This window comes from Tauraco erythrolophus, chromosome 12 (genome assembly GCF_009769465.1).
Source record: "Tauraco erythrolophus isolate bTauEry1 chromosome 12, bTauEry1.pri, whole genome shotgun sequence".
NCBI classification, from domain to species: domain Eukaryota; kingdom Metazoa; phylum Chordata; class Aves; order Musophagiformes; family Musophagidae; genus Tauraco; species Tauraco erythrolophus.
In genome coordinates this window covers 9,714,050-9,726,299 of record NC_141476.1, presented here as the reverse complement: position 1 = coordinate 9,726,299, position 12,250 = coordinate 9,714,050, and the positions used below count along the sequence as shown (strand labels likewise).

Sequence of the window (12,250 nt, the reverse complement as noted above, 5' to 3'; positions counted from 1 at the left end):
TAGGAGATTACCAAAGGAGAAATCATTTCTCTCCTTCAAAACACCCAAGCAATCTAGCAAACACAGGATGTCTTTCCAATCTTCTGTCTTTACCACAAGGTATAGATTTTCCCTGCTCCTGGCTGCAGAGCCTTGCTCTGCAGTGCTACCGGGCAGGATTTATTTAGAGGAGACATGCGCATGGACACATCACACTTAGCACTGGTCCTTGCATAAGGGTACAGGCAAAACCAAATTCGTTCTGACTGCATGTCATTCCCAGCCCAGACACAGAGACAGTCTCTTAGCTCAGACTTGAGCCTGTGCTAACAAATCCAGACTGTTTGCAGCTGTCCACATAGACATAACCTTGATGGATCTCACCCATGATGAAAAACTAATTAATTTCTCAGGGTTCTCCACTTGGGCATGCTGTCCCTTCTCCCTGAGACAGCCACAGCAAAGGATTCCCTCCGCACCCTGCTCAAAGCCAAGCCTCAGGTCATGGGAGACGGGATGGGAGACAGAAAAAGCTCTGGACAGAAGCAAGACATGGTGCAAATGTAAAACTCGGAGCAACAAAACATCACGGATACAGGTGAGCTCTCCTGGCGCGGCCAGAGCAGGGCAGTGCCCCGTGACTCTGTGCTGCCTCTGAAGGACAGAGCTATTATCAACCCCAGCCTCTTTATCTTCTCAACAAAACAAGAATAATGACTTGGCCCTTCTTTAAATCACTTTTGCAACAACAATTTCTGGGTAAAATTGAATTACCAGTCTGCTGCACCTAGCAAGGGACTGGGAACTCCTGAGAAGGACTGAGGCATCTCAGGCTTCAGAAAAAGGCAGTCTGTGATCAAAAAGAAAAATGTGTGTGGAGACCTAATGGTAAAAAAGCAAGCTTCAGGATGAATTTTGCTCAGCTGGCTAATTATTACAGGTGAATTTTCCTCTCTGAAAGCGAACAGTTTATCTCCAGAGTAGATAACTGTGTTAAAGCAGGGAATTTAAGTTTCTCCTCTCTAATCTTCTGTCTTTAATCTCAGCTAAGGGGACAGTGTAATTGTTAAAAGATTAATTTGGTTTTCCCCAATTTGTTTCAATTGTGGCATCATTCCTAGAAAATTGAAATATTAATGTATGACAAGAAATTCATAAATACCTAGAAATGCTTTGATTTATAGAATTCACTATTTGGAAGCTACAATTCTAATCTTTTCCTTCAAAATCAAGGGGCTGCGGAGTGTTTAGGTATGGAAAAAAAAAAAATCACAAACAGCAGCAGCAGCTAATTCAGACACAGAATAGTTTATTTTAAAAAATCTTATTCCTGACTGACAACTTACCTACTAATCAAGCAGGGAATTTCTCTCCAGAAAACGCCTGGCAGTTATACTGAACTGCATCTACAGATGCTGATTTCTTTCATCTGATCCAAAACTGAGAAGGGGACAAACCTATCAACCTGATTTTCCCAGGTAACTGCCTGCATTTGAGTAATAATCAGGCTTTGTTTCATGATTACCCCTTTATCTTTTTGAAGACACAACTCTCAACATTTGGTACGTATATGTGTGTGCAATCCATCTGGAGCCCCTGGCATTCAGATTTCTGCAAAAGGGAAGGTTTAGAGTGTTTCACTAGCTCTTCAGGGAGTGCTACACCTCACCAGTGCAAGCAGCAGAGCTTTGCTCAATAGCAGTCACCAAAACAGTAAACCAGAAAGCAGCTGTGTGGAGTCATAGACCTCTGAAATACACAACTAGCCAAGATCCTGCCTTGTGGAGTCACCACGCAGGCAGCACTGCAGTAAAAACTGCAGGTTTTTACTCCCATCGCTACAGGCAAGTTGAAGGAAAATGCAACACGGTGAGCACCACACAAGGGGTACACTGGCATCCCTTCTCATCCAACCTCAGAAACTGCTGTTCCAGCAATATCTCCATCACCAGCCAGTGTGGGCTTTCATTACCGCTAGGCAAATGAGGAGGGACCATTTGATCAAGCTCCCAGAGACTATATTTTAAAGGCATATTTCGAATTCTTTCAAACTACAGCTTGGCTTTACAGAATGAGCAGTAACCCTGTGTATGAGTGGTCTTGCCAGAGGGCATCCAAGCAGCTTTGAGGAGGGATGGGGAAAATGAGGCTTGAGAGAGGGGTTCTGCTTTGTTTTGCAGGAAGCTCTTGGCTTGTCCAGCCTGGCTTGCAATGAGCATGATACTAAAAACACTGCAGTATCCAGTATGATTGACTTATTTTTTTTTTTTTAAACAGTAAAAATATTACATACTCTTCACCCTGTCATCCTGTCTGGAGCTTGCTGAGCAAGTTTTATTCTGTTATTTTAACCTTAGTTTTCCATTTCTAAATCATTTCAAGTAGAGGCTTTTCTTTCTCTGAGAAGTCCTGCATGGGCTAACATGGTGCCGCCAGAACAGCCTAAAACCCAAGGACTAGATCAGATATACTTGATTTTCAGATGTGCTTAGAATTTCAATAGGTTACAGGACAGCGTAACCACCTACTCTTTCCTGTAATAAAGGAACACAGGGCCAGGAAAGGCCTCCATTCCCTTGCTATCACATGCGCAAACCTTACATACACTCTCTTTCCCGATTGACATTTTAAAGCAACAAACTCATTCAAGCTGTGCAGGCTCTCAGGGGAGCTGCAGGGACAGCTTTAAGTAGACAACTCTTTCATTTTCAGAAGGGGAGGTGACTTTGAAGGAAAAAAAATATGGAGCCAACTGAACATTTTCTTTACTATTGCACTATTGGTAAGGCAGCCAGGACTATTAAATGGGTTCCCGTTGTCTGGCTGAAACTGGGTCATTAATACGAGCAAAGCACTGTGATTCTGCCCTTTCCTGGGAGACTGGGGATGTCACAGCATCCAGCCAGACAGCTGAGGCATCAAAGTTTAACACAGAGCAGTCAACTGAAAATGCCTTTGGGCAAGAACACCCAATAAACTCAACCACAAAACAGTTTAAGTGTGGGTAAATGCCTGCTGATAGAAGGCACATGAAGAAAAGAAGTCTCTTTTGCTCATGACCCTTTGATGCCCCTTCTAATCTGTGGTCAGCATAGGAAAAATTTTATGGTGGATCTTTGAAGGAAGCAAAAAGCAGTACCTGGTAGGTAAGAATGCAAAGACAAATGTGCAAAATCACATGAGGTCAGAGCACTAGCACACCATTTTCTGTTATAAAGTATTATATTAATTTTTAGAAAGAGTTAGTCAGAAACCTATTAAACTGAAATCTAGCTTTGTGACACTTGCTTAATAAACAATTTTCACCTACTACAAAACACAGAATAGCATGAAGTTACACATCTGAATTAAATAAGAAAGCTTTTGCACATTTCTTGGTGAGTTATATTCTAGTTGAAAGCAATGTTTTATAACAAAAAAAAAAAGCAAGCATTCTCTGTTAAATGAAGAGGTTTATAAGATATGAGCTTGACAAAGAGAAAAGGTATTATGGATGAGATAGATCTTGGAAAAAAAAATCATACACTAACCACACAAAAATTAATCAGACATCCTTCACTGTGCTATTAATGATTTTAGACCTCATGCATTGTCTACGATTTCTAGAGGGTTTGCATTTACAGTACAATAGGGTATTTGTAGGACCTGTACTCAAGAGTGGCATTTGATTGATTGTACATACTCAGAGACAGAGAATGATTTAAATGCAAAACATATTGCTGTAACATGGGAACAAAGAAGTGAAAGATACTTTCTAATTAAACCATAGGATTTCTGATCCTAATCTCAGTCATTGTGGGGCAAATGAAGAGCAGCATGTAGAGCAATTCATGGATTTCTCAACACCCCTCCTCATATTGTGTTTTTTTGGTCACAAAATGCCAATTCACTAAAACAGGAAGCATTTCCAAAAGAGCTTTTGTTTTCATAAAGAGAAAGTTTTTATTGTCAAAATATCCTGCTGTAATATTTTCAGAGGAAAATTTTTCCACCTCTCTGCTAGAAACACTTTCTCATTTGAAATGTAACTCTGTTTCTAAGAAAAAAAAAAAAAAGAAGAGCTTTCAACCTCCCAAATAAACCCTTCTGAATGACTGATTTCTTCAAGATTCTTCTGTCATGAAAACTGTAAATATCTGAACATATACCAGAACAACAAAAAAAAGAGAAGTATACTTAAAATGCTTTGCTTTTGTTAAAGCAGGAGCAGGCTCTCCTGAAGCTGCACAGAAGGGCAAAGTGTAGGGAGCCCTGGCAGTGTTTAACCCTTCCCTGCAGTAACCAGTCAGGTCACTGTGGGCAGCACGAAGCAGTGTCCCAGCAGGAGCAGGGCTCCGCGGGGTGACTGGAAGCAGTGTCCCAGCAGGAGCAGGGCTCCGCGGGGTGACTGGAAGCAGTGTCCCAGCAGGAGCAGGGCTCCGCGGGGTGACTGGAAGCAGTGTCCCAGCAGGAGCAGGGCTCCGCGGGGTGACTGGAAGCAGTGTCCCAGCAGGAGCAGGGCTCCGCGGGGTGACTGGAAGCAGTGTCCCAGCAGGAGCAGGGCTCTGCAGGGAGACTGGAAGCAGTGTCCCAGCAGGAGCAGGGCTCTGCGGGGCGACTGCTTGCTTTTCGCTTGCACTAGCTTTCAGGCTTGCAGGCCTCTGCTGACATGTGAGGAGGCTGCTGGGGACTGGGATAGGTGCATCCATGCTTCCATGGCCATTCCTGAAGTGCATGCCCCCTTCGTGTTACGCACATGCAAGTACCTTTGCAGGTCTGCACGCGTTACCCACGGTTTAGTTCTCACCCGTTGACCTTTGGGAGAACGAAAAAGCTGGTGGCCAGTGCTCTGCAGGTCTGCGGCTGAAGGGGATCATGCCCAGCAAGGGAAGAGCTACATGTTGGATGTGGTCAACAGAGCCGCAGGACTTTTAGTATCTGTACACTAAGACAATTTAAGCAAGCGTTTCAGCCCACTTACTTGTGTATTACAGTTTAATTTAGACAGCGTCAATAGTTCTGACTAGCTATGGGGGTATTTTTGGAATTAAACTACCTAAAGAGAATATTCAACTAAGAAATCCGTATGGCAGGAAAGAAGGGCAGAATTGCTAGCACAGAATAATAAAATCTTCCTTCTCATTACAATTCTTCAACTTATGTCTTTTGAAATTTCTTTTACTTTCCTCACTTATAGTTGCACATTTTTAATTCTGTTTTGTTTTGGTTTTGCTTTACATTCTAGTTCATGCAGACCATTCTGTGTTTGTCCAGGGACAGAGAATGATATTACTTTACAGGCCGGGGTACAGCACGACATGACGTTCACTACCAGAAATTCAAAATAATCCAGATTCAGAACCATCATAATTCACTGCTAAAGAGAATCTTTCAAAAATTTCTGTCCCGATCCCTTCAGGGAACTTCACAACCTGGTATTTCTGGATCAGACTGCATCATCCAGGTCATCATTTCAATTTACCAGTGCCTTGGAGCCTTTGTTATTCTCAGCTAGGACAGTGTCATGTCCATCAATCACAAGGCTGTTTCTACATTCCCCATTTTCTTTCACCTACTTCAGTTTTCAAAAAACCTCCATAATTTTACATGGGTGTACACTGGCCACAGATATCTCTTACTTTTGTCAACTGTTACCAGGAACTGATCTGTACAAATTACGGGGGCCTTAAGAACCGTTTTCATTCTAGGTCCTACATATAGAATCATAGAATGGTTAGGGTTGGAAGGGACCTTAAAGATCATCTAGTTCCAACCCTACTGCCGTGGGCAGAGAAATCCTCCACTACACCAGGTTGCCCAAAGCCTCATCCAACCTGGCCTTGAACACTTCCAGGGATGGGGCATCCACAACTTCTCTGGGCAATCTGTTCCAGTATCTCACCACCCTCAATGTAAAAAATTTCTTCCTTATATCTAATCTAAATCTCCCCTCTTTCAGTTTAAAGCCATTGCCCCTTGTCCTGTCACTACATGCCCTTGTAAAAAGTCCCTCTCCAGCTTTCGTGTAGGCCCCCTTTAGGTACTGGAAAGCTGCTATAAGATCACCCCGGAGCCTTCTGTTCTCCAGGCTGAACAGCCCCAACTCTCTCAGCCAATAGTAACAATAAATAATAACGCTATTTCTATTATTACTATTTGTATTAAAGGAAGGTTTACAGATCCACCAATGCCTCTTTGGACTATGAGCATGGCAAGCAAAAAAGCAATATGCTGCTTTTCCTGGAAAGCTTATAGTTCAATCAAAAACTAAATGTTACATGTAATGAACAGGAGTAAGTACCTGAGAAAGCAAAGAGGAAATTGGGACTCTAGGGCTACATCCATTAATTGCATCATAGAAAACACAGGTCTCGCCCAGGGACTGAAAGGAGAATTAGACCAACACAAGGTAGATTTTGAAAAGGGCCTTGAAGGAACGGGCAAGAATTATTATTTGGAGTGAGCAGAAAACAAAGAGCTAGCACAAGGTTTTAAGGGGTGGGGTGGGGGGGATAAACTATCTAGATGCCCCTGCTGCTTTTCCCCATCTCTGTAAGGGGCAGTATAATCCCAGCTTTGAAAAGAACCACCACTAACATCCCATCCAAAACCCACCCCAATCTAAGTACAGTACTGAAATAGGAAGAAAATTATGAGCTCAAAACAGACACAGCAGCCCTGAGACTACTGAATCTGCTGTACCAATTACCTATCTGCAATATTACATATTCTCCAACCAAATACTATTAGTGTGGTTCTCAGAGACTGCTGTACTTCATCAAATCATTTTTGGACATCCAATAAGCTTTCACAAGAGAAACATGGTTCTTAAGTGTAAAGCAAACAAGACCATTTGTTCACATGTTTCAGCATGATCTGGTTTTCAAAAACTTGTTTCTTCTGTTTTTTTTTCTACTTGGATTTTTATATTTGTTTAAAGGTAAGAAAAATATTTGCATTTCTCAAACACCAACTTTCTTCCTTCTTTCTAGAGAGCAAAAGGTGGTTTCCAATACTCCATTAAACAAAGACTCACATCTACCAGTCTGCAGGGAAAGCAGGCTGAGGCATCAAAGGTATTGCAGAGTTAGTGAATTTAATCCTTCTGATGCAATCAGTCTGCAATGCGATCTGATTAAATTTAAAGACTCAAACCTGAAGTCCAGTACTTCAGGTCCACAGATAAGTAGACAAATAGCATAAAAGAGCCGTCTGCTGAGTGCTTAAATAAACCCTAGACTCCACAGTTCAGGTTAAGATTTCTAAAGGATGCAAGCCAGGCGGATTGATTTAACACAGCATTAAAAAGACACCTGGGAAAGAAAAACATGTACATCAAAAAATAATGGTGAGACAATCATCTCAGTGTAAAATAATTAGTGGAATGTGTGACATATAAAACAAATTTCTGCACATATACCCACACTGCCACCATCAGCCTCGCTTTCTCATTTATTTAGGTGAACCTGTAATTGGCAAACAGGCACTTACTCATGGATAACGGTGGAGGTGCTGAGCTGCTGAAGCCTTCAATGCTGCTGCAAAATAGAGTATGTGTTCATATCTGTTTGTGCAATGGACACTTGCTGTGCAATATTATCTTGTCTCTACAGATAAATTAGTTGCATCGTGCTCCTGCCAGTTTGATTTGTTTAGCCTTTATGGAGTACAGAGCACATGAAGTTTCTTGTGATTGAATCTCACATAAAAGGTAAACCTGAGAGTTTATTCTACACTATGCTATACATCCACCAAGGCAGCTAGAGCATTTGCTGGCTTGATGTTGAAAAGGCAGCTATAAAATATACTAGGGAAATCTTGAAACGTCACTCACTTGACATAGCAATAAGAGCCCTGCATTAAGATGCAGAGCTGATTTCCCTGATCCATGAAATTGCCTGGATATTTAAGGCATTCTCCAACAGAACCAACATGAAACTCACCCTCCATTCCTGGCACAAGGACACCATGGGTTTTGTGTTCTCCAAGAAAAACAGAGCTCAAAATTGCAGAGATAAAGAGAGGACCTAAATATAATTTCCTTCCATTCTCAAGTTATAAGAAATAAGTATTCAAAGTATCTTTAATGCTGGAAAATTTGGTTACGCTTGCTCACACAGTGCTTAGAGATGCTCAGGTTCTCTGTTGTGAGTTGGTACAAGAACCTCTTACAATAAAAGACAAACTATGCAAGTCTGTGAGCACCTTTGGAGAGAGACATTTGTCCTTCTCATAAACAGACAACAGGGCTGGAAAAGGCATAATCTGTGAACAGTTATGAAAAAGATTATGACCAATATATTGTATAATTTTATGATCTGAGACCTAGGACATGGTTCAGAATTCCTTAGCAAATATATATTTCTAGCTGCTAAAGGGTAAGAAGAGACTCATCTATACTTCCAAAGTATTGGTGAGCTGTGGGTCAGGTGTAAGTATAATATCTTCCAAAGATCCACCCAATGCAAACACACAGACTACAAAAATGGGGGAATTTGAAAGGATCATAAACTGCTGTCCTGCAGGTTCTGCTACCTTAGATCCAAAGGACAGTATCCACAAAGAACAAGATACCGCAATAACGGAGCTACATGTTAGATTATAAAAAAACTTCCCATTAGGTAACTAGGAAGGTTTTAGGCCAAGAGGCACCACTAAAGTACCCCAACATTGCAGTCCATGGTACATCTGAGTCCTTCACTTGGGGTATAAAAACCCCAAGCATCGCTATAGGCTCGGGGAAGAGTGGCTGGAGAGCTGCCTGGCGGAGAAGGACCTGGGGGTGTTGGTTGACTACCGGCTTGATATGAGCCAGCAGTGTGCCCAGGTGGCCAAAAAGGCCAATGGGATACTGGCGTGTATCAAGAATAGTGTGACCAGCAGGAATAGGGAAGTGATCCTGCCCCTGTACTCGGCACTGGTGAGGCCACACCTGGAATATTGTGTTCAGTTTTGGGCCCCTCGCTTTAAGAGAGATATTGAGCTCCTGGAGCGAGTCCAAAGAAGGGCGACTAAACTGGTCAAGGGGCTGGAAAATAAAACTTATGAAGAGAGGCTGAGGGAGTTGGGGCTGTTTAGCCTGGAGAAGAGGAGGCTGAGGGGAGACCTGATTACGGCCTATAAATACTTGAGAAAAGATGGTGGGGAGGTGGGGGAAGGGCTCTTTACATTAGTGACGGGTGATAGAACAAGAGGAAATGGGCATAAGCTTAGTCAGGGGAGATTCAGGTTGGATGTTAGGAAGTATTTCTTCTCTGAAAGGGTTGTCAGCCACTGGAATAGGCTGCCCAGGGAGGTGGTTGAGTCCCCATCCCTGGATGTGTTTAAGAATAGGGTGGATGATCTACTTGAGGATATGGTTTAATGGGGATTAGGGATGGTTGGACTCGATGATCTCTAAGGTCTTTTCCAACCTAGAAATCTATGAATCTATGAATCTATGAATCTGACTGAAACCTGCACACACCAGCAGGTTTCACACCAGCACAATGTACATGTGACATCAGCAGACGATAACTGATTTCCATTCAAAAATCACACTGAAAGGGTAACACCCTTTAAACCCAATGCATGCATTGCCCATAAAATTTTCAGCATCTCTATAGCAAAGAAAGATTTGAGACTCATACTCAAACTGAGGTCCAAGATTTTTCTTGGACATGGATTACCATTCCTTCCTGTGGACAAGGAAAAAGAATTTCCTAATCTTTTTCAGATAAAATTTCTCAGTCAGTTTTTGTCTTCAGCTAGGCTGGCAGCTCTCCCCATTTTGTAAGCTTTGCACTGACTAGTTTAACAGCCAGTACTCTCCCTCTGCTTCCTGTAATTGTTTTCCTGCGTAGCATATACAGTAGCCTATATTTATGCAGGTATACAGAATTATACGAAGTACGGATGGAAAGGACTCTTGAAGCCATCTGGTATGTGACCTCATTCAAAGCACTATCAGCTACACCTAATTAGCTCCTGACATACGCTTGCCTAAACTATTGAAACAGAGACTCCACAAACTCCCTTGGATATTTGTTGTGATGCTTTGGTATTCTTATTATTAGAATGTTTTTCTAATGTTTAGTTTGTTCCAGAAATTTTAATTAAAAATTCCTTTCGAGGAAGACTGGATTATTGTGCATTCTTATACATGAAGAAAAATACATACAGAAACACATGACACATTGAATTTAAGGTTCATAAATTGTTTGTAAATCGCATAGGTGTTTTTTCAAACTTTCCACTTAAACTATTTTGAACCAGAACCAGCTATATATGTATCCACACTATTATTCATTTCGACGAAGATCTTGATCATAGTAATTTCTTCCCCAATTCAAGTTTTGAAAGCTCTAAGTTCTCTGAAGAAAATAGTTGTTGGCATTTTTGGATGATAAACATCCCAAAGTGATGATGATAAATTACAGTGTTGTCCAATGATGCAGAAAAATAGAGAAATGCAAACTGCTAACCTCTGATTTATGAATACACACTCATTATTACAGAGTCTAGGGGTTCACAGCTGTAAAAGCAGGTCATTTTCATCTCATTGCTTATTAAAAGTGTGAGAAGGAAGCACGAAGGGTGGTTACCATTTTGGAATGTATTGGATAGATTAACACTTAATGCTTTTTGTATGAATACAAAGTGATACAGAATTTCTTGCCTCTTTAAGGCCTACGTAAGGCCTGTTCCTGTTCACAATCACAGAAGATGGGAATGTTTACATCCAGTTTTCCTTATTTATACTACAAAATTTTCTCATATTTTAATATAGTCATTCCTATAAACCTTTTATTTACACAGAAAACCACCCATATTTGTCCAACATATTAGAAGAAATCCTGTGATCTGCTTGTTAAGATATATTGGTGTTAATGACAAAATTTACTTTGGAAAGTATTTGAAATGACATTTTCATCTATCAACAGGCATCCCTGGTGAAATCCACCCAATTCACTCGAAGTCACAAGCCGAGGAATCTGCTTTGTCGCAGTACTGAAGTAAATTGTATTACATTCCTTCATTACTCCTCAGCTTCCCAAAGCTTAGAGATTTTCTAATTTCTTTTCTCTCTCTCTATTACCCCTGCTAAATATTCAGAGTAGGCAACAAAAAGGAGTATGAAAAATAAGGTCAATACAGGAAATTGGAAAGAAGTAAAAGGTTTCTATACGTCATCATCTGGTTGTTACAGTTATCTCAATCAATCCGAGCAGCTTCTTTGAGACATCTAATTTGATTTTACAAAGTGCTAACCCATAGCCGTATTTGACTTCCCTTTGATTCCAAATGTAAAAAACAGCCTTTATCTAATGTTCAGGCATATAATCTAACTACACATGCATTCGCATTAGCATTACGAGGCAGTGAAACATGGCTGGAGAGCCATCTTGGATGTTATCTATGTTATTACTCAAGTGAAGAGTATAATCATAAATCTTTCTCTTCCCCTCCACCCTCCTGCCTTTTTTTCAGAAGTACACTTAAAATCCGTTTTTAAGCTTCACCGGCTCCATTACGTTTGAACTTCAGTAACCAGAATGTGATATGAATATGTAGAGAGAAAGCATAGACAAAAGGTATATTTTCATCATGGGGTTCAGTTTAACTGTCCCTATAATTAGCTACAACTCATTAGGCAATAAAAAGACAAACAGAGATTATGAATGGAAGGGCAATATTTTCTCCATAAAACAAACAAAAAACTTTAACAGATGCCTCTTTTCTAAGGCTTTCCTTGCATAAATACACCCAGAAACTTAGAAAAGATATTTTCATGATTGAAATTTTTTGTCTAGAAAGAAAACCTGTAAACATCACTGCGCAATTTCAATAAAAAGTATTTACAGCTATTGTACACTTGGGATTTTTTTTATCTCAAGGATAAAATAATGACACAGCAATGGTCTGCAGCTGACTAGCTTTGATCTTTTATTAGTTCTTATAATTGTCTCTTAATTTGTATTCCACATAATAAGCACTCACCTTCACCGTTTGTCCAGCTTCAGGGCCATCCTGTAAGCAAAGGAGAAGTCTCAGGTTAGAGGAACTAACAAGGATCACACGGGGATTCAGAAATCTTGCTCAATAATAATTTACATCTAATTTCACTGTATGTTAATTTAGCATATTTTCCTGGGGACCATTCAACACAGTTTTTGGACAAGGTGCCTTTCCATATCAGGACATGACAAAGTGAGAAAGTGTATCTTAGACCACAAAAACGACAGTTCTATTTTTCATTCTTTCAGATCATATTTTTTTAAAAGCTAGCAATAGATTTCTGATCCTTGTGAAT

The 12,250-nt window shown here is 40.7% G+C and overlaps 1 protein-coding gene across 1 annotated transcript in view; it reads right to left on the bottom strand.

Annotated features, from left to right (window-relative positions):
• Window positions 1-12,250, bottom strand: part of FHIT (fragile histidine triad diadenosine triphosphatase) — a 485,571-nt gene that overhangs the window by 128,547 nt on the left and 344,774 nt on the right. Inside the window, exon 4 of the mRNA XM_086619148.1 lies at window positions 11,938-11,967. Coding sequence (XP_086475274.1) covers window positions 11,938-11,967 — 30 coding nt within the window. The remainder of the gene's footprint in view (window positions 1-11,937; window positions 11,968-12,250) is intronic.